Raw genomic sequence first — 23,224 nt, 5'->3', positions numbered from 1 at the left:
GGCGGTCGCCATGGCGCTGTGGGCCCCGCGCGGGCATCCTGGGAGCTCGGCCCAGCGGGCGGGGCGGAGTCAGGTTCCGGCCGGTGCATGCCGGGAACGGCGGCCGCCATCGCTCTGTGGGGGTAGCGCCCCGCCCGCTTCCCAGGGCGGTTGTTGGCTGTTGGCAGTGAGGCCGCCATCGCTCTGTGGGGGTCCGCTCCCAGCGCGGGGAGACCAGGCAGCCGCTGGGTGCGTTGTCCCTATGGGGCTGCAGTGGGGCGCGGGCGGCCCGGTGCCTGGCTAGCAGGGGGCTGGAGCAGCGTGTGTGTGGGGGGCAGGGGGAGGGGCTGAGAGACATTGGACCAAACTGTAAACCCTGTATGTGGTGGGAGCCGCTTCAAGCCGGGGGGGCAGCACCGCTAGTCCCCGCACCGGTGGGCGGGAGCAGGGTAGCTGCGAGCTGGGCGAGCCTCAGTGCAACACCCTCTGCTCCATCCACGTGGAGGGAGGGTGCATCTGCCGGCCTGCTGCACCCCTGGAGCCACTGTGTCCCCAACCCCCGTCGCCATGACCCAGCAAGTATCCGCACAGGTGCCCCTGGTGCTGCCTAGCTGCCTAACAGGGCAGGATGCTGCCCATGGGCTGTGGAGGCTATATGAGCACTAAGTGTTTCTGGCCCCTAGCTTGGGCCACCTGCCCTGGCCAGTTAACAGGACACTCGCTCTATGGAACGTGAAAGCAGCACTGACAGAAAGTATCCCATGCAGGGGAGCCCACGGTATAATTTTGCATTGTGAGGAAAACATTGTAGGCTGTAGGCAGCTGAAAAGCAGCACAATGCTTTCTGTATGCGGAGGTGTTGGACCAGCATATTAGAGGGACAAGGTGGGTGAGGTAATATCTTTTATTGGACCAGCTGCTGTTGGCGAGAGAGAAACTTTTGATCCAAACACAGCTTTTCTTTATGTCATCTGCTTTGTGAGACCATGAAAGCATGGCGTTTTTCCATTTTTGACAGCCAAATCAATGACCTCACTGCATCGTCAGTGGTCGTGGGTGGCAATGTGGTTAACGTTGCTGTGGTTTTTAAAATTTGTTTTCAAGTATTAAACACTAACAATAATTTCTCGATAGAGGGCTGCAATATTACCAACAGAAGTTGGTCCAATAAAAGCTCTGACTTCTTGACACTTTATGCCCTTCAAATGTATGGCACAGTAGAGTGAGTCTGTGGATTTCCACCAACATAGGGAAAATGTGATAGGCAGGAGAGTGGGTGGTAACAGGAAAGGTTTAGGTAACACATTCGGCCAGAAGTGGGAGAGCTCAGGTAATACGAGGGACAGGACATCTCCTAATTTAAATCAAGGGGCAGAAGACACTGGAAAACAGGCTGCCCTGGGCTTCATCCCCTACAGTTTTCTCAATATAGTAACCCATCCTTCCTATCCCACCCTCTAGAAAAACAGCCTTCTCTTTGGATTAAATGATTGTTTAACCCTTTATCGCATGATAGTAATCTGTACTAGAATAGTGAAGGTTTAAGGCTCAAACCCTGCTATGATTCTTAGGGAGAAATTAGTAGTTAAAGTTGAACACAATTTATTTTTACCTTTTTTAATAAAAAAAGCAAATAAAATAATAAACATTGTTTCAGAGTCAAGTACTCAAAAATTAGGAAATGCAAGTGCAAGCTTATTTTCACCTGCATATATGTAGTGTGATATAGCCTTTAATTACATGATTATATACTGTTTCCCACTACACCCATGCCTCATTCAGTGTACAGATGAATCCATAAGGGGAGCAGAATTAAGGCTGCACAGGCAACTATAAATCTATCATTTGCTAATCTTTGCATGCTTGAATTTTCTACCTAACACGTTTAATAGTTTGTAATACAGGTGATAGTTTGCCAGAATCCCTCAAGAAAAAGCTAATAAATCCTTGATAGGTTCCAGTCCCTGCTTGAGCTGCACATGGAAGAGTTTGCCTCTGGCATCAAAAGCCTTTCCAGTGAAAATGATAGTGTAGTTTAATCCAACATGGAACACTTGTTAATCCATTCAAAAGATTTGTTTTGGGATGATCTCTTAATTATGGTCAGTTGCTGTTGCAGAAACTCACCAGCTCTGCAGTTCAGCTGCAGACAAAATGTTCTGGCCATGCCCTATATTGTCCCACAACTGTAGGCTTGCTGAATGCTCCGTAAGAGAGAGGCTTACAAGGAAGGATCAGATGGTGTCATTATGAAACAGTTAATCATCTCTAAACTGTTCCTCATTAGGAAAGACATCCCTAATTTTAGATTCTAATTTACTTTATGTACACACCTGGTGTTCTCACTTTGATTACTGAGTTAGAAATACTTAAGAAATTGAAATCAGAAATCCTTCTGGAGGCTGAAGAAATTGGTACAACACTCAGAGCTCCCTCCACTATCATCTTTCACTTGAACTCTATCTTATGTTATATTTCGCATTCCGTCATTAGACTATCAAGCAGTATGGGCTAAGTAATCGCCACAAATAACTGCTAGTTCCTATGTCTACAAGCAGTTTTCAAAAGATCTTGGGTTGTCCTTAAGGTTGACTCTAAACAATTTAGCAGTTTTTAAACTGGTCTACATCAAATCTTGTCATATTTTTAATCCTCACTTAAAATGCATTACATCTGCCTACTGTGTTCTTATACCTTACTCTGAAGCATCTGATACTGAACACTATGAGAGGCAGTGTAAAGGAGTAGATGGACATCAATTTGATGCAGTCTGGCAATTCCTATGTGTTAGAAACACATTTTTCCTAGACAGATTGTGAGAGAACAAGATTTTTTTCCTCAAATTTCCAAAACATTAAAACCAATAGTGAGTAAATGTAAAATTACAGTTTATTTGACTCTTATGTTGTTTCCAAGGCTGTGCTGGATTAGGGAAAATGAAAATTAGAGCAACGTGAAGTGTTTAGGCAAATGGTTAATTTTGCCCAAAATCCATTTTTCAGGGCTCTGAAGTGATTCATTGAATTTGACTCAAGTTTGCAAATGGCTTTAGCTGAAAAAGAAAAAACTTTCAAGAGTCAAAACAGTTCATTTCAGCCATTTTGAAATGAACTATTTTGTTTGGCCATTTTGAAATGAAACATTTCAGCTTTTCATTTGGAAACAGCATTTCATTTTGAAATTTAGCTAATTTTAACAAAAACTATCCAAAAAACTACCCCTTCCCCCAAAATGTTGTTTTAGATCAAATGAAATGTTCTGTTCAATCCAATGTGAATCAAATTGGATGGGGAAGGGGTGGAGGAGTCTCCAAAATGAAAAATCAATTATTCATGTGCTGTGCTTGGAAACATTAAGCTTTTGAAAAGCATAATGCCCCCTTGAAGCACTGGGTGGGGGCAAAGTGGTACTATAGCTTTGAATAGCTATAGCCAGTGTTTTCCCCACACCATTATCCCCAGCATGCCATGCAGTGGGAAACATTATTTAGTGAATAAAGACTGACAGTATCCTTCTGAGGTTGTGCAATGTATTCCAGTGTCTTCCACTGTTCATCTAGCTACAGTAGTGTATAGGCCCGTAATATGGCAAATTTGAAGACATTTTCTAATTATAAACAAAAATTCTCATTATAGTTCAGGCCCTTCCCTGGGCAGATGCCCATTGCATTGTGATCTAGTTTTTGGAAAAAAAACTGAGTAAGGTAGGAAATTAATCTTGAAATTTAAGAGACTGGGGAGGAGGGAAGAAGGATTGGCAATAAATTCAGTAGGAGAGTGGAGGCCTCAGATTTTAAACACTTAATTAAGGGCCGTGTTTAAAGTGGTCTGAAAAAAAGTGCATGTGGGGGAGTGTTTTTCTACAGAAATGAAAGGGAAATCTGTTCGACCTCCCTCCAGCCCCACCTCAATTCTGCATTCTCCACCTCTGCTTCTCCTGGGGCTCGTCACCCCCTCTCCCAGGCCTACGTGGGCTGTAGCAGGATCCCCTTGTGACAGAATACATCCATTTTCACACCCTACACACTGTTGTACTAATCTTTGTGAAAATATGCCTTTTGAGATATCATTTGAAAAACTAAAGGTGCTGGTCAGTAATATGGTGAGATGCATATAGCAACATTAGATATAAAGTTATGAACATGTGCTGAACTCATGACTGTAGTATGTTTACCAGACAAGTCTGAAGAGTCGGTAAGCCTGGTTCTCAAAGACAAAGAACAAACTGACCCGTTTAGCGAGGTGTCATCAAAGCTGATGGGCCATCACCTGTCAAGTGGCCATTTTTTGGCAAAGAAGGGAAGTGGGAACAAACAGATCCACATCTTATCAAACAACAGCATGAACCCTCTTTCACCACAAGACAGCTTGCTGCTGTCCTCGCAGTGGGAAGGAACTTTATCAGGAAAATGCATTTCAAAGGGTAACCGAACTCTAAAAGTGAGGGGCAAACACACCCATAGTTCTCTCTCCCTGTCCATCTCTCTCTCTCCCCTTCATCCAAGATGACAAAAGAAACAGCCTCTGGACTTGGGGAGATCCTGACCTGAGAATTTGATCAGCCATGTTACTAGGAACATGTGGAAAGAGATTTCACCTTGAACCAAGTCTAGTTTGTTACGTTTTAGTACTAGGAAGAGTTTTCTCTTTATTTCTTTTGTAACCATTTCAGAATTTAATGCCTTATACTTGTATTCACTTAAGCCTCTGTGTAATTAAATAAACTTTTTTATTCGTTGATCAAAACTAATCCGATGTTGTTTTTAAACTGATTTGTGTGGGTAACTCCAGTTAGGGTAGCAAACTGTTGTATACTGATCCACTAAGTGGGGCACCAGACTTAATATATCTGGACTGGCAAGGAGAGGGCTGGACAGTGCAGAATACATGTTTTGGGAGAAAATTTGGGACTAGGAGTGTGTTGGGATCACTCTGCAAGTAGTAATCAAAGCTGGTGAAAGCCAGAGTGAGACTAACATGTGGCTGGCAGGCTACAGCTATACACAGACTGTCAGGGTGTGACCTGCCTGCTGTTTGTGAGAGACCCAGGCGGGAGCTACAGCTACAAAATATTGTGAGGCACCCCAGGTTGCAGGGCAAGGGTGACACACCCCCTCACTGGTCTGGATTGCTCCCTGAAATGTCATACCCCAGTACCTCTTCCAGGCTGGGTTCAGCAGGGAGGGGAGGGAAGCAGCAGAGCCATCCTCTTGCTCACAGGACGGGAGGAGGGAGCAGAGCCATCCTAAGTGGCTGGCCTATTTCTGCTCCCCTCTCTCCCTTTCCATGAGAGCCACTTTGGCTCCTGAGAGGAGCCAGACAGATCTTTTCCCTCCTTCCTGCAGCAGTTCTGATCTCTTGCTCTTCCCTGGGAGGCAGACACGTAGGGCAGGCAGACAATGAAATCAGCAAGGTTTTCCCCTCAGACAGGGCTGAAGTCTGCATCCCCCAGCTAACTGGCTCAAGCTGTAGCAATATTTTTAGCTGGGTCTGTGGCCCAGCACTCCTTAAGCACTGGTAATAGAAGAACATACAAAAGCCCTTCATCTCTAGGTCACCTATTCAAATCCAGCCCAGGTTGGTAGTGACCAACAGTCATTACCATCCTAAAGTTGTTCAGTAGCCTGGGTGAAATGACACTGTCAGCTCTGGTCTAGAGAATAAATGTTTATCTCAGAAAAACAACATCACTTCATTGATAGTGACTGGTTCCACTGAAAGTCTCGACATTGGCTAAAAGTTGAACAGGAAATCAAACTATAATTTTTATTCACAAGGGCCCCTCCAAGTTAGAGTTAAAGTACATTGGAGAAGAGAAGTAGACAAGCTTGTGGTTTCCTGTGCTGTACTGTATCTAAGGCTATTTAAAAGTCAAGAAAAGGGAGTGACTCATTCTCTGTAGCTTTCAAGATAGAGTCTTTCCCCAGAATTAAATCTGATTTTCAACAATCTTTTACTCATTCAGTATATATGGCCTGTGTTGACCTAATACGTTCATTAGAAAACACCTAGCAAAGATTTTTGCAGGAGTGAAGTTAGTGAGCTAACTTAGTGAACTTTATTCAGATCATTTGCAAGAAAAATGGATGGTCTTTTGCTGTTTTGTTTTTTTAAACATACATGTAGTGCAATACCTGCCTAGGATACTGGCATAAAGCTGCCTCTTATATATACAGTCATGAGCTTTCCCTGAAACCTTTATAGCGTTAATACCCCACTCATTATTTCAGGCCATTGTTATTATCTAGTCTGACCTCCTGCGTAACACAGACCATGGTTGGGCCTTGATCTCTTGCATGCAGGTAGTAGAAACTTGAGCCCATTTTCCTGATGCTCAAGGCCCATGAATTATCTAGAAACATGTCATGATTTTAATGACAAATAAGACATCTGACTATGTATTCCTCCCCACCCCCCGCCCACCAATTATCTTACACATTGTCCAAAGAGCAACTACTGCATATTCCAATGAGTCCTAGTGGGTATTTTGGCTCAGTTTATCTTCATACCCTCCCCGCTCTCCTCTTTTAGGGCCTGATCTTGCAAAGTGCTGACTGCTTTGTGCTTCTACTGACATCTACTGCACTTACTACTTCCAACTTCACAGGATCGAGTCCCTCATTCTCGCACATGTTCTTCCAAAGGATCTGTAATTGGCTCACCTATTCTTCAGGCCAGGGAGAACTGAACACAGCTTCTTGTGGAGCTTAGTCCAAAGATGTACCATACTGTAATCTGGGAACCTGAACACTGCTGTCTCTTAGGTGGGGTCTATACTAAAAAGTTAGGTCAACTCAGTTACGTCACTCAGGGGAGTGAAAAATCCACACTTCCGAGTGACATAGTTAAGATTGCTATGCTTATAAAAAGCACACAGAATTTTAAAAAAGGGGATAAGGCAATACGCCGCGTTTATTGAGAGTACAGTTCAAGCATTAAAATTAGTATATGCTTCCATTTACCACCACCCCCCCACAAAAGGTTCTGCAGCTGGATCTTATAGTTACCTGTCCTTAGTGTTGCTCTGTCACTTCCAGTGGTTTGCTGAAACTGCACACGAGGGAGGGGGAGCTGGGCTCTGTCAAACGCGTTCAAAGCTCCAACGTTGATGCAGAATGAACCCAAAGTCCTACGGCAATACACCCTTTTTTATAGTAATAAGTTCCCATACAAGTCTTTGGACCTTGCTGTGTTACACCGGAGCTGTTCAAGGTTGCTTTAATTAGCATTATTTGGGTTGTTACTGGGAATTATTCGCAGCTGTTTCTTATCTCATCCCTCTGGCTTCACTCTTTATCTTGTTCTTGGGGTATATGCCTTTGCTTTAGGGTCGTTAATTTTCCATCTGGGTGAAAGTTGGTGCCTCTTGACTCCTCCACTCCCTTCTTGACCATCCGACCTACCTGGCTGTTCTTTCTTAGTTAATTACCATACATTCTTCACACACACCAAACAGTAAATAAAGCAATTACAGTCATAAAATTTCCATCCTTCTAAAAACAATTATTAAACACAATTAGTAAAGAATAAACTCAGAACAATTTCTTCTTACTAATTCAAGGCTACGATTTGGGCTAGTGCTTTTAATTTGAGGCTAATTTATTTATTTATATATTTTACTAATTTAACGCTAGCAAAATAAATTATACAGCAAAATAAGCAAAATAATGTACAATTTTACTTGAAACAATTTCTTCCCACTAGGCTTTTGGCCTACAAGATGACCTAATCCCTAGCGTAGACAGCATTAGGTTGATGGGAGAATTTTTCTGCCAACCAAGCTACTGGTTCTCCTGGATGTGGATTAACTACAGTGATAGGAAAATCCTTCCTGTTGCTGTAGTGAGTGTCTACACAGACGTGCTACAGCGGTGCTGTAGCAGTCTGATGATAGAATGTGGAGCAGGGTGCTGGAGCTCTACTAATATAAAAAGCATTAATCCCTGTATTTCTTTAAAGTAAGATTTTCCCTACAATACAGAACAGTTTTTTCTCCCCTTGGGCGACCACTTACTTTCTCAGACAAATCAATGTTTTGGCTGTCTACACTCATCTTAACTCTAAAGATTAATTTAAACATCTGTTTGCATCACAACACTGCAAATACCCTCTGATTCCAACATGTGGAATCACCAGCACTTTAAATTTACAACAAGCCAATAGTCATACTTCACAATTCTATGGCATGTTACCTGATGATCTCAAGGCCCTTTACAAACCTTAAAGAAACAATCTTTGTCGTGCCTCTGTATCTTCATTTTACAGATGTGGAACGCACACAGGAAGGTTAAATGACTTGCCAGAGGTCACAGAACAATCCATTTTCAGTTCTTAGTTCTGCCAGTCAATATTCCTGAGTTCTCTTTTCTGGCAGTTACCATTAGACACACTACTTCCCCAAGCAGTGACCTTCAGAACAAAGCTGTACAATAAGCAGATCCCTGATTTAATTCTTGAAAGCCAACTCTTGTTTAAAAAAAGAAATATAGTCACCACACAGCCATTTGTTGCTGTTGCATGCTGTGTCAAATACATGCAACAAATATTAAATATAAAAAAATTAAACTGTTCATAAAAGCATCTGTGTAAAACTTGCAGTCCCAAAGTAAATCTTCAACAATACCATTGATAGATATGAAAACAGTCCAGGGCATTTATTTACACTGTACAATAATATTCTCTATTTTCAGTTGCTGCTACTTGTCAATGCTTTTTTGTCAGCAGCCTTAGATTGTATCAGTGCTACAGGATGATATTATTCCTTCAAGACATTAAAGATTCTGAAGCTGAATACACCATCTAGTTAGCTGAAAATGAGGCAAAACAAATGTCTCCTGCACAAAGTATGAAAATACAACAAAACATGGTTTTAACATTCTGTGGAGTCTATAGAGTTTGTATCATAGTAGATTTCAGCTCTGCCATTATCATTTGATCTACCCATATGCAATTAACATATTTACCTTACTATTTTCTAACATGCTGCAGACCAGGGCAGCTAGAACTTCAGTTAGCAAAAAGGAAAATAACAAATTAAAAATAAAAACAAGTTATTCTAATAATGAATAAAATAAATATAACTTGTATTGTGTCCCAAAGAGTACAAGTCCGTTACTTTGATGAGCTGCCCAGGAGAGTGAATTTCAGAGGCACAAGTCCAGTGATGAGAATGTCCAGCCAGCAGATGTGGCACGTGCAAAGTTAAGTTCTGAGAGAAAGCTTTTTACATTTGATCTGCTGAGATGGGGGGTAGGATAAAAGGTGGCCTCTGACAAAAAAACAGGTCCCAGCTGATTTAAGGTAAGACATCAACATAATCTCTATCTTCAACTTCTGTAAAGAAAGCAGCATAACAGCATGTCATCATTTGTACATTCCAATGATCTTTTAGGAGGAGGAAAGAGGAGCTTGTTCTAAAATAACACATTTTATTTTGGTTTTTGAGATGGAATCATTCAATGTTCTGGACACCAATTAAATATGACTCCAGTTAGGACTAGGGTCTTGCAGATTTGACCCCCCCAAGACCACTCCTCCGCCACTCATCTGAGTGAAATTGTCTGAAACTCAAGCTGCGGAGACTCTGCATTTTTCTTCTCCAGAACCTGACAGCTCAGTTCTTGAACTGTCATATCCATGAAGTACAGTTAGGAATGCCCCATAGCAAGAAATAATCAGCTGAGTGGAAACAGTTTACAAGACAGGTCAGTGGCTCTGATTGCCATTGCTGCAACATATCCTTCCACTACGTGCAATAGTTCCAAATAGAAAGGCAACTGTAAAGACTCCTTCTGTCCGAGAATAATAAATGTAATGCTAACTAACTTCTGTATTTAGTTGGGGACAAGGATGAGATTTGAGCTCTTCAGACCCTCATTTCCCTCTCCATTAGCTTAGATGTCCTTCCAAGCAGCTATCTGCGCTGAACATTTCGTATATTACTTTCACGTGTTCAAATTTTGTGAGAGAAAGGAAGTTTAGCAGAGGCGCAGCTACTTGTAGATCTTGGACAGATAGCTGTCAAAAAGATATTGTGGCTTCCTTTGAGAGGCACCAGTGGCCTCTCCAGGTATCCAATTGCAGACAAACATTATTTTTTAACCTCAACTCATCTGTACAACTCAGTAGCATTACACAGGAGCCAAGGCTGCTGCAAAGTGGAGCTTTATGTAGGAAGGAACAGAAATGGAATAAAAATAAATACAAACTATGTTTCCAATCCCAAAGTGTTATGAGAAATGCCTGCACTCTAAGCATTAAGTATTTGCCAGGCCACGAGCCAAGTTCAGGCTTCAGTCTCTCTCTTCCAAGAGCCGATGCAGCTTTAGCATCAGATACTATAGCATGTTTTATAGATTAGCCTTTTTCTTAAAATTTACCGCCATTACTCTCCTGCCAGTAGAGCTCCCCTCGTGCTAACAATGATGAGAGCTCTAGTTTAGACCAGCATTGTAGCCACCATGCCAGGAGACCTGCTCAGTGCCTTTCACCTCAGCTCAGAGCAGGTCTAGATGGCAACTGATCTACCCTAGTGGTCCCACCATGGCTACCAGCTATTGGGCAATTGCGGGGAGGCTGAATTGCTAGTATAAATAAGGCTGCAACTTTACTACCCTTTATTGTTGGCAATGGTATTGCTGGTGCCAGTGCATCTACATGTTGAACATCAGTAGGCATAGGGCTCAAGGCATTCCCAGAGCAAGTCTTCTTGATGCTGTGCTGAAGATATCTAAGTACACCTCTACCCCGATATAACGCAACCTGTTACAGCACGAATTCGGATATAATGCGGTAAAGCAGCGCTCTGAGAGGGGCCGCGCGCTCCAGCGGATCAAAGCAAGTTCGATGTAACGCGGTTTCACCTATAACGTGGTAAGATATTTTGGCTCCCGAGGACAGCGTTATATCGGGGTAGAGCTGTATTTTTAAACCATTGTTAGCACCAGGGTAGCTGCACCATTGCTGAAAAACAGGTGCAATGTGCCAATGTAGACAAGGCTGTAAAGCAATGCAAGAGCTGTATTCCTTACACCGCTTTAGATGTGAGGGATAGGGTTTAGCTCTTACTGAGGGACTCAGGTAAAAATATATTTCAGTTAACTATTAGCATGTACTTGTCATTTTAAGTCTACCCCTGTGTTTCACTAATGATTTTGACCCTTACAAACTGTTATTTAAACATAAAATGTCATTTCACCTTAAATTGGAGCTATTTCAAAGATCGCCATTCAGGGCTCCAGGCTACCCACAAGAGGTGTAACTCACACAGAGGATTGGAAACTCCGTGAATTTACACTCATATAGCCAGTGTGCCTAAGTGAGGACTCTTTTGTCATGCATACACGATTCCTACACTTTTGCTGGTATAAGCATTTACTCTTATGGGTAAGCAGTTCTAATGGAGAAATGGTTTTAAATGACAAAAACAATGAGGAGTCCTTGTGGCACCTTAGAGACTAACAAATTTATTTGGGCATAAGCAACAAGCTTATGCCCAAATAAATTTGTTAGTTTTAGCCAACGAAAGCTTATGTCCAAATAAATGTGTTAGTCTCTAAGGTGCCACAAGTTCTCCTAATTGTTTTTGCTGATACAGGCTACCATGGCTATCACTCTGAAACCTTTCTAATGACAGTTCACATTGCCTGATTAACTCAGCAATTAAGCATTATTCAGCAGTTCTTAAAGTCTTTTGCTCTGTGTCAACAGCACTGTCCGGGTTAACAGTTACCACTCTTACTAAATTCATCCTAACAAAACCAAGGGCATGTTACAGTAAAGACTTACGACAACAATCAAAATATACTATATCTGAGAGTCTCATAATTTTTAATGTATTTATCCTAAACACCTTCGTGAAGTATTAGGCACATTTTACAATTGGGGAACTGAGATGGAAACAATGTGAGTTGCCCAGCTTCACAGAAGATGACTATGGCAAAGCAAGGATTGACCTTGGGTCTTACAACTTGCAGGACAGTGCCCTAACCACAGGACCGTACTTCCTCCCTAAATTTTTATTTTTAGGACAGTTTGGATTTAAGACTACTTATGATGTTAGAACACAAGGCAAAACAAAAAAACGATGAATTTGAAGTTAGATTATATTTTCTCCCCTAGGCCCTCAAAGATAATGTAGTTAGTTTGTGCCATTTTTGGTATGAAGGTAATTTAGGACCCGGTCTCTCACTGAAATCAGTGGACTCAGAACCTTATAGGAACTATATTGTAAATAACCATACTAAAGTAATGCATATTGGCAATATTTTTATTTAAATCTTAAAACATTACGGGTCAAATCCCAACTCCATCAAAGTCATTAAGTTTGTCTTTCTCCCCATTTTCATTAGGGGGCTATTTTGCTAATGTCACTGGTAGGATTTTGATCACTTAGGCAGAATATATAATTTTTGCTTTTCATCTTGAAATAAAAAGAAAGTTTAAAATCAAGTATGGGGGACTCAATGATTCGGGGATGCAAAATATTTTGCCTCTAACTCATGGGTTCAGATCCAGCCTGTGTTCATAGCACTTAAGATTATAACCATCCGGAGGGTGCATCGGAGGCAAGAACTTTGAGTATCACTCCTGACTCTCACCTTGACATATTAAGAGAGTTTAGATGAATTCTAAAACCTTTCTGTGCCTCAGTTTTACCCATCTACAGTAGGCTGAATAGATTTTCACATGCCTGCTCATTGTGACACGGACACCTATTCTAAGAGTTGCCATTATATTGTACTAAATGGCACCTTTATTGGCAGGCTAAGAAAGGCTGACAGAGCTCCCTTCTCACTCTTAAATGTGATTCAAAGTGTTATTGAAACACAGTGGCAAGGACTGGGTGGGAAATGTGTAGAACTGCTGTCTGGGCTCTCTGTGTACTGAGGAGAAACAGAAGGGATTCACTCTCAGAACGGTCAATCCAGCACTAGGCTAAAAAGACAGAAATAAACCTCTTACCATCATAATCTACATCCACCTCTACCTTGGATTTCCTTACTCTCCTCCTTGGGGGCTTCGGTTTCCTTACTGGGTAGCGAAGGTTGATGACGAGTCCTTGATTTGGCTTTTCATATGCGTATATTAAGTCCTTTATTGTTTTGAAGACCCGTTTTGGAACATCTTCAGAAGTCTGAAAGTAAAAAAAGCATTGCCATTGCATGTATGTTTCATCCATAGGGTGACCCTATTTCCCAAAGGGAAAACGGAACACCACCTGGCGCAGGGCTGGCCTGAGCCACTTGCCCGAGCTCTCCCTAGCCCCTGCACAGGGCTGGTGTCGCTGCTTGCCCAAGAACTGCCTGCCCCCCGCCCGAGTCCTGCCTACCCCCGGCATGGGCTGGCATCACAGCTCACCACCCTCGCACATTCCTCCACACCCCATTTTTTTTCACAAAAGTGGGTATTTGTCCCATTTGCTCTTGCCAACTGATCAGGTTTGCAAGAGCAAACGGGACAAACGCCTACTTTTGCCAAAAACAGTCGGGATGGCCAGGACACGGCTTAAAAAAGGGACTCTCCGGCCAAAACGGGACATATGGTCACCCTAGTCAGTCAGAGTACAGTAAGTGCATGACCAGTAGTTCATTCTTAACTGAATGCTGAACAGATTTGGTGACCGATAAATAAATAAAAATAAAATGTTCAGTTATTTATAAAAGCACCAGTCTTATCATATAGAGAAGTGCTCATGTCACAGCTAAAGAGCTAGCTGTACCTCTGTCCCCTCTCTGGTCTCTCTGAGTGCACCCTCTTTGGTGATGCAACTCTTGTCCTTATCTGTCTTAGGGTGGAATCACACAAGTCTTCCACTCTAAAACTGGGATCTGGTGCTTGTACCCTGTGTCTACCAACCACTTATCACCCTGTAAGACCAACTGGATTTTAGGCACCTGCATTTCTGCCCTTTGGGAATCTGTGACCAGTGGTATAGTGACCAAAAGCCTCCTTAAAACAAAGTATTTGTATTTACCAGTTGGATCAAAAGCGTTAGAGAGAAAAGGATTTTAGAGTAAACAGCCTACATGTATATTTAGTCTGACGCTTTGCTACAAGCTAAAACAGATAGCCGTTCCTCTTAAGTTAAAGGAATGTGGTTTGGCTCTGCCCTTTTAGGAAGCCACAGAACTCTTGGCACCCAGCCTGAATTCAGTGTAGGCCTCATCTACATTAAAAAAGGTTTGCCAGGATAGCTGTTCCAACCAATCTTCCTAGTGTAGAAACAGCTTATGTCCTAAAAAACAAAACAAAAAAAGTGCTTCTGCTATAGCTTATAAACTTGGTTTTCCAAGTGAAATAAGACATATTGATATATCTGCATCTACACTGAGGCTTGTGCCAGTCAAGAAATACTGTTTAAAAAAAAAGAGAGAGAGAGGTCACACTCTTAGCAGACATTTTTACACCAGGGAAACTTTCTAGTGTACACCTTGCCTGAATCTCTCAAATAGCCAATCTGACTCACCCTGTTCTAAATGTTTCTGTTGCTTCCCCAGAACAGCAGCTCTCCGGCCGGCATAATTAAACCACCCGCAACAAGCGGCGTTAACTATGTCAGCAGGAGAGCCTCTCCTGTCAACATAGCACTGTCTACACCAGCACTTTTGCTGGTGAAACTCAAGTCTGTCAGGGGAGTGTTTTTTTCATATCCCTGACTGACAAAAGTTTTACCGACGAAAGTGGTAGTGTAGACAAAGCCTTAGGGAATCAAAGTTCACGTTACAAACATCATCCCTCACATTCAACTGGGTGTATAGCAGTCTTCTCTGCCCAGGGGCGGCTCTAGGTATTTTGCCGCCCCAAGCACGGCAGGCAGGCTGCCTTCGGTGGCTTGCCTGCGGGAGGTCCCCAGTCCCGCGGATTCAGCGGCACGCCTGCGGGAGGTCCGCCGAAGCCATGGGACCAGCGGACCCTCCGCAGGCATGCCGCCGAAGGCAACCTGCCTGCCACCCTCGCGGTGCCCGGCACAGTGCCCCCCGTGGCTTGCCACCCCAGGCAAGCGCTTGGCGTGCTGGTGCCTGGAGCTGCCCCTGTCTCTGCCCAACATTGTAAACAGCATTGAGACACTCAGGAGGTGGTCATGCCTGTGATTGAGGGCCCAGGCTGCTGTGTTCAAGGGGAGAAGGCTTTCGAGAGTTATGGTGGGAAATATAAGGCTTGGAAGTTATCCCCCTATAAAAAAGGGTATGCTGTAATGCCAATTCCAAATGTTCCAAAATCAGGAGATTGGCTTAAAAGGGATACTTTTTTAAAAGTACTTTTGAGTTCTTTTTGTCTTCTGATGTCATAGTCTTTACGTTGAACAGTTTGTCTGCAAGCTTTGCTCTGCAACCATAAAGGACAGAAACTTTTTCTAAATGAATAAACACAGGCCATCAAATTCCACTCAAATACCCACCACCAATACCTGATGCCCCTGGACTGCCAGTGCATTAGTTTGGTGAGATATCCCCAGATGATCCTAGCAAGCAGTCTATACTCTGTGGTATAGACACAGAAGGCAACAAAATAAAATAAAATAAAATAAAATAAAATAAAGCAGAATGCCCTTGCTTAGAAACCAGCCCAAATCAGTAATGCTCAAAAGCACCTCTCGGAGCATTACAGTCACACAAAAATATTATATCTAGATCTTTTTAAAAGGAAAGGACTAATTCTAAAATTCAAAATCCCTTAACATTCAGAAGCACAAGGTGTTTGTACACAGGACCCAGCAATGTCTTTGGTGAAATGGAAGCGCATTCCATCAGAAAAAGGAAGAAAAAATATGTGAGTAGATACTCAAGAGATAGATTTTATGCTGTCAAAAAGACATGGTCAAATCAGTAGCTATGGGCAAGCCACACAATAAATGATGGATACAAAGAGATTACTGTGGAAATAGCAGTAGTGTGTTACTTCCAAGCTAGTGGGTAATGACAAAGTGTTGTCAAGGGTTGTATGGGGTAGAATGCAGGTATGAAAATACCTTGTGAAGGTGAGGTTTTATGTATATGATTTTTTATTCAGAAAATGACATTAAACAATATTTTTTCTTGCAGTTGAAATGACATTTTTTACCTGAATCCTAAGGTAACCTTCACTTTCCCTGAAGATTCGATAAGTGTAGATGAGCTGTTCAAAGCTGTGAAAAGATACCCTTTCATAAGTTGTGTTTTATCAACGTTCAAGGAAGACCAATGGCTAGACACCACTACATCTAAACCTTTTGGTGGAAGTTTTTTTTTTTTTTAATGTAAACCAAGCTAAAACAATAAATGAATAAAACTCTAGGGAGTCAATCTCAGGAAATGTCTGTCATTACATTTTTTGCTAACAACAATTACATACCATTTAAATCTCTTCTAAAGTACAAAGTATGTCACTTGTACAAACAGCTATTTTAGAAAATGGTTAGCCATTTAATTAGTGACGGTAGATACTCCAAAGCTAACTCTGCAGCCTAAATCTGAAAGAAAAAAAAAAGCAGGAGTTCCTTAAAACAGAAATAGTGTCCATTTACCTTTCTAAAAGGACACCTGAAGTGTATTGTATGCATTTATAAACACTTTCCTTCAAGCACTACCATGAAAGAAGGCTACTGCAGAGTTTTGGGCACACATTCATTTTTACATTAGATTTATATTAGGACTGTCAATTAATCACAGTTAACTCAAGCAATTAAATCAAAACAAATTAACTCGATAAAAAAATTAATAGTGATTAAACACAATTATAATTGTACTGTTAAATAATAATAGAATACCAATTTAAATTTTTTTTATATATTTTCTACATTTTCAAATATGCTTATTTCAGTTACAACATAGAATACAAAGTATACAATGCTCACTTTATATTATTATTTCTGATTACAAATATTTGCACTGTAAAAAGATAAATAAAAGAAACAATATTTTTCTATTCACCTCATGCAAGTACTGTAGTGCAATCTCTTTATCATGATAGTGCAATTTACAAATGTAGATTTTTTTATTTATGTACATAACTGCACTCAAAAATAAAACAATGTAAAACTTTAGAGCCTACAAGTCTACTGAGTCCTAAATCTTGTTCAACCAATCTCTAAGACAAACAAGTTTGTTTACATTTACAGGATATAATGCTGCCCACATGGCACTTTTGTAGCTGGCATTGCAAAATATTTACGTGCCAGATACTCTAAACATTCATATGCCCCTTCATGCTTCAACCTCCATTCCACAGGACATGCTGATGACGGGTTCTGCTCAATAATGATCCAAAGCAGTGTGGACTGATGCACATTTCCCCCCCCGCCCCCACCGGAGTCAGATGCCACCAACAGAAAGTTGATTTTCTTTTTTTGGTGGTTTGGATTCTGTAGTTTCCCCATCGGAGTGTTGCCCTTTTAAGACTTCTGAAAGCATATTCCACACCTCATCCCTCTCAGATTTTGGAAGGCACTTCAGATTCTTAAACCTTGGGTCGAGTGCCGTAGCTATCTTTAGAAATCTCACATTAATACCTTCTTTGTGTTTTGTCATATCTGCAATGAAAGTGTTCTTAAAATGAACAACATATGCTGGGCCATCATCTGAGACTGCTATAACATGAAATATAAGGCATAACGTGGGTAAAACCACAGAGCAGGAGACATATAATTCTCCTCCCCAGGAGTTCAGTCACAAATTTAATTAACACTTTTTAAAATGAGCATCATCAGCATGGAAGCATGAAGAAGCACACAAATATTTAGCATATCTGGCACATAAATACCTTGCAATGCTGGCTACAAAAGTGTCATGTGAACATCTGTCCTGACTTTCAGGTGACACTGTAAATAAGAAGCGGACACAGCATTTATCTCCTGTAAATGCACACAAACTTGTTTGTCTTAGCGATTGGCTGAATAAGGAGTAGGACTGAGTGGACTAGTAGGCTATAAAGTTTTACATTATTTTATTTTTGAGTGCAGTTATGTAAAAAAATAAAAAAAATCTACATTTGTAAGTTGCGCTTCCATGATAAAGAGATTGCACTACAGTAATTGCATGAGGTGAATTGAAAAATACTATTTCTTTTATTTATCTTTTTACAGTGCAAATATTTGTAATAAAAATAATAATATAAAGTGAGAACTGTACACTTTGTATTTTGTGTAATTGAAATAAGCATATTTGAAAATGTAGAAAACATTTAAATAAATATAGGTGTGACTGCAGATGGAGCAGACATACCGAAGCTAACTTTAATTTAGCTAGCTCAGGTCCCAGAACAATGAAGCTGTGGCAGCACAAGCTTTAACATGGGCTACCCAGAACCCTAAAGCTTGGCCTGCCCATGGGGATTCCAGGTGTGATAATGAGCCAGGTCACTTTAACCTGGAGTATATCTGATTGGGCTGGACTGCAGCTAGAGATATATATGGGACTTGATCTTTAACATACTACCATGCCAGCAGTATGCAAAGGATCCTGTGTACCCAGGGGCGGCTCTAGAAAGTAGGCTGCCCCAAGCAGCGCGGAGCGCTGCGCCGCCCTTCCCCGGTCCCGCGGCAGGTCCCCTCTTCCCGCGGCTCCGGTTGAGCTCCTGCCGGCATGCCTGCGGCAGGTCCACCGGAGCCCGGGACCAGCGGACCTGCCGCAGTCATGCCTGCGGGAGCTCAACCGGAGCCGCGGGAAGACGGGACCCGCCGCAGTCATGCCTGTGGCAGGTCCGCTCGTTCCGGGCTCCGGTGGACCTGCCGCAGGCATGCCGGCGGGAGCTCAACTGGAGCCAAATGCCGCCCCCCCGGGAAACGGCCGCCCCAAGCGCCTGCTTGGCGCGCTGGGGTCTAGAGCCGCCCCTGTGTGTACCACCCTTCCAACCTTTTCAATTGCAGGGCCTTCTAACTACGGCACCTCCCTCATGCCAGAGGTGTTTACCGCTTCCCCTGCCCCAGAGCTGCCGAGAACGAGTTCGGGCCCTAGTGAAAATTTTTTTTCGGGCCCCCCAGCAAGAGTGGACTGGCTAAATAGGGCCAATGAAGGCAGGCCCCAGGCCCCCTTTTGGACTGCCGGGCCCCGGTAATTTGTACCGGCTTCCCCTCCCTCTCGTCGGCCCTGCCCCCCCATGCCCAAAGTCTTCACTCCCTCCTATGCCAGAGGCAATGTGTGCCTCTTTCCTCTGCAGAAGTATTTTGTACACTAACTAGGGATATGCAGCTTATTTAAATTTCTGGCCTGTAAGATCACTTTCACATTTGCTACTTATTCACTTTTAAGGATGTAATAACTTCCACTTGTGATTGTCTTAAAATTAATACAATTTTTAAGTATAAGTACAGTACTTACAAAACACAAAGACACAAGGCTCCTGCCACGCTCTCACTCTCTCGTAATAAAAAGCTGCCATCCTTGCCTTTCTTGCTTAGTAATTCTTCACAGTTTTTTCTCGTTATGTTTCCATGATAAAATGGGAACTCCATGGAAGAACAGCAACCAGACCCCTTGCCTTTATAACTGATTCCAGGTGAATTCATCAGTCTGGCATGAAAATGAAGTTGGGCTAGAGAATGTTGAAACTGAAACTGTGTGCTAGGAGAAGCTTTTCTTGAAGCATTGCATGTGTCAGTGGGTTCTTCTGTGTGGTTGTTACTGACCGTCTGGAAAGCTCTTCTAGCAGACAGAGATCAAATGAATATGATCAACACAGGAAATGCGAAATGGCCAATGGTGTAACTGAAATAGGCTCCATCCTCCAACGTTTCATTATAAGACCCTGTTTTCCAATGCTCATAGCTTTGGCAAAGTTTAATCTATTGGGCTGATATTTTCCCTGTCAGCTGTGCACCTCAGGCGTGGGGGGAGTATCCGCTAACATTGCTCAACTATTTGAGAACAAAATTAGAGAAAAACATGCGTTACCCATGTTAAAAATTGTACACAACCATTTTGTGGAGCAGCTGTAGTGCAGCCAAGATTTAGAACATGGAATGTGAAATTTGGCTGAGCGGTGGGTTGCTCTGCTGTCAAGGATGTACCTTCTGCTGTCCTCATGAAAATCTGCTCAAATTTGGCCAAATTATAACTCTTTGAAAAATGTTGCAACTCACACATGCTCAGCAGAGACTATTTAGAGTCTGGCAGCTAAATTTGTACAGATTCAGTCTGTACTGAGCATGTGCCAGCCCAGGGATGTAGGGACAGAGCAGAACTTTCATTGGAATTGCTGCTCCCAGTCATTGGAATTGCTGTTCCCTGTCTCCCAGGCAGCAGAACTGAGAGCAGTGAGCTTGTCTTTTTTGTGTTCTCAGTGGTCTCTCTTTTACTGCCCAGGTAGCATGGAGAAGGAGGAAGCATTCTGAGTTGAATGCAGAAGGGACAAGAGGCAGACTTGGGGGTGTGGCAAAGGAGGGATTAGATTGGGATGAAGAAGGGAAATCCAGAGGAGGAATCTAGGACTACTAAAGCAAAGAGACTAAGACTAGTCTAAGAAACCTGTAAAGTGTAGAAGAGGAAAGAGACACACAGAACTAGGACAGAATAGTCTGTGAGATTATGCCCATTCAAATATATTCCCCTCCAGAGCCTGGAATGGAACCCAAGATTCCCAAGTCTCACCATTCCTCTGCTGTCTGCCAATATCTGGTCAACTTGGCTGCATCATTACATCGATAACTGGCACGATGAGAAAGATCGAGATGGTTCATCAGTTGGCTGAGTTTGGTCACTTATTCCCACTTCCTTATTCAGATTCCCAGTTCCTTATTCAAAAGATGAAGTTCATTACTCATTCCCAGATTGAAATGTTAACTTTAAAAGAATTACCATTCTAAAACTGGGAATCTGCACTATGCTATTTGGCCACACTGTACCAATGCTCCTAAGTAACTGGGCGGTGTGGAAAGACCTGTAAGTGACAAAAGAGATCTCCATTCACCAAGCAATACAGCTCTGCAATCCCTAGACAATTCTGGATAGGAAAGGATCATCTAGGGATCTGCAGGATGTGTTATTTACCATACATTTGTAACATTTAGTTGGGAGTGAGGGGCTGATCTGTAAAGTAATTTAGCACAGAAATCCAGTACCATGTCAGAGATCACAGGGTCCTGCAGTTCAGTGTTGTCTAGTGGTCTCAGATGTATCATTTGAGGTTACCTAAGAGCTATTTTGTTGAGAATCTAGTTATTCTATTTACAGACAATTTGGATGTGAACAAGAGTTAGGGTGGGGTTGGGAAGGACTGTCACAAGTTTTCATATACTGGGGATTCACACACACATTTTTATATTGATTCAGTTTACATAATTCCATGCCATTTTTTACTAATAGCTGTTTAAGAATATATGGTTTGACTTTGGCTACAAAGGAACCAACTTCAAACTTGGAAGCTAAAAATCAGATATTTAAATCCTAGTCCCATATTCCCTTCTAAGAATGATTAAGAGCCAAGAAAGCCATAAGGTCTTTGACATCATGAGGGACAAAGCAGCATAGTGCACATGTAAATACCATACCTCCCCACAGTCCTGGGTTTCACTTCAAATCCCGCTTTGACCTGCTTTCCCCCCGCCCCGCCCCAAACTCCATCCCCATTGAAGATGAACATTTCCCACATTCAGTGCTGTACACCAGTGGCCGCTGCTTGTTCAGGGAAAGCCCCTGGCGGGCCGGGCTGGTTTGTTTACCTGCTGCATCCGCAGGTTTGGCCGATTGCAGCTGCCATTGGCCGCGGTTTGCCACTCCAGGCCAATGGGGGCTGCAGGAAGCGGCGCGGGCCGAGGGAAAGAGAAAGGTTGAGAACCTCTGGCCTAGAGGCCTTCAATCATACCTTTGGGAACACAACTAACTCTGAGGATATTTATTTTAAGTTCCTTAATGTCCGACAGTGAAGGAGCAAGAAGGTTTCAGCTTATATACAGAGGCTGGAGAAACTGCTACAGAGAACTGTCAAGAGAGGAACAGTGACTGCTGAGCAGATGGATCAGACTAGACTGGCTCACACTGTAAAAGGAATTCAATATCAAACCCAATTCTACTTCATCTTCAGTTAAGAGAAAAATAGGAAGGAAGAAAGGCAGCCAGCAAATTTTGGGAAGTCCAAATATGTGAGCCAGCCAACAAAGCACTGCTGGGAACAGTTGATGGTGGGGACCAGAGAGGAACTTGCCTAACAAGTATGGGATCTGATGGCACAGATGTCTGAACTACACGCAACATTAACAAAATGCTAAGCATGTGAACAGAAAAAAACAGGAAATAGAGGAAGTGGTCATTTGTATTTTGACCATATAATAAAAGCGGATATGTGGGAGAAGAAAAACAATGCTGAGCTCCAACTCTATCTGCTGTCATCTGTGATTCTTTCTGTAATATGTGAAAAACTGCCATGATGCAGGCCCCCCTCAAAATAGCATCATAAAATTAAAATATGACTCAGATTTACAGTGCAAACTCGACCAAACTAGGTTTTCAACATATTACCAGACCACGTTGAAGTCTATAATGTCCAAGGCTGTAGTATGATTTAGGTATATAGTTTGGTCTCATCTACATTGCAAGACCAACCCACATTTTAAGCCTATTCAGTATGCTGCCTCATTGTAACTGGGCTCTCCAATTAGATAGATTTTTCCATTGTAGACAGGCTCTTTGTTACAGCAGGATAATCAGATCTTCAGACTGAAAGAGGATAGTCACAATGTAAATTCAAGAAACAAATATAATTGCCAAGATCTGTAGATAATAGGTGTTACTAGAGTCAGTTTTGCAACACTAGAATAAAGATATATTATTAGATTGCCTCCAAACTGAAAAGCTAAGAGGAGACTTGATCCCATAACTCTCTAAGTGGCTTATTTTTATGAAGGAATTAGGAAACAGAATAACCATCCAAATTTGCCTCTGATAAATCAGAATTTAAAAAAGCAACATACCTAACTGCAGCCTTATCCACAATACCATTAGCAGATTGACCACCAAAATTTCCATCCTGCAGGAAATTCCAATATTTCAACATTGGTTTTTGACCTATACATAAGATGTGAAAAATTTTGATTCACAAATGTCGAAAGAATAAGATTAGATATTTTCTACCAAAATGAAATGTTTCAGCATTACCAGATGGAAGCATTTTGCTGCATGAGGCAGCTCAGCCTCTCAGGTGGCATGTGCTGGAAGTGTTCTGGCACTTTTGCCACATGGAGGACGCAGTTTAGTTTTGAAAATGGCATCCTCCGCATGCACCGTGTGCGTGAAGTCTTGCTGGCAGAGGTATTCCGGTAGTATCTGTACTTGCCC

General features: G+C 42.2%; 1 protein-coding gene across 6 annotated transcripts in view; it reads right to left on the bottom strand.

Moving 5' to 3' along the window:
• Positions 1–8,324: 8,324 nt before the first annotated feature.
• SH2D1B (SH2 domain containing 1B) overlaps positions 8,325–23,224 on the bottom strand; it is a 67,092-nt gene continuing 52,192 nt past the window's right edge. For 5 of the 6 annotated variants that reach the window (XM_039524934.1, XM_039524944.1, XM_039524927.1 and 2 more), the window contains 5 exons: positions 20,543–20,685; positions 19,274–19,597; positions 16,041–16,104; positions 12,942–13,113; positions 8,325–9,311 (listed from right to left, as the gene is read on the bottom strand). In XM_039524934.1, the coding sequence (XP_039380868.1) occupies positions 9,274–9,311; positions 12,942–13,113; positions 16,041–16,104; positions 19,274–19,461 (462 nt within the window). In that variant the 5' untranslated portion in view covers positions 19,462–19,597; positions 20,543–20,685 and the 3' untranslated portion in view covers positions 8,325–9,273. The remainder of the gene's footprint in view (positions 9,312–12,941; positions 13,114–16,040; positions 16,105–19,273; positions 19,598–20,542; positions 20,686–23,224) is intronic. The other variant, XM_039524970.1, reaches the window with a different exon arrangement.

This window comes from Mauremys reevesii, linkage group 1, assembly GCF_016161935.1.
Source record: "Mauremys reevesii isolate NIE-2019 linkage group 1, ASM1616193v1, whole genome shotgun sequence".
NCBI lineage: Eukaryota > Metazoa > Chordata > Testudines > Geoemydidae > Mauremys > Mauremys reevesii.
The sequence above is the reverse complement of the archived record's forward strand: the minus strand, read 5'-3'. Positions and strand labels throughout refer to the sequence as shown.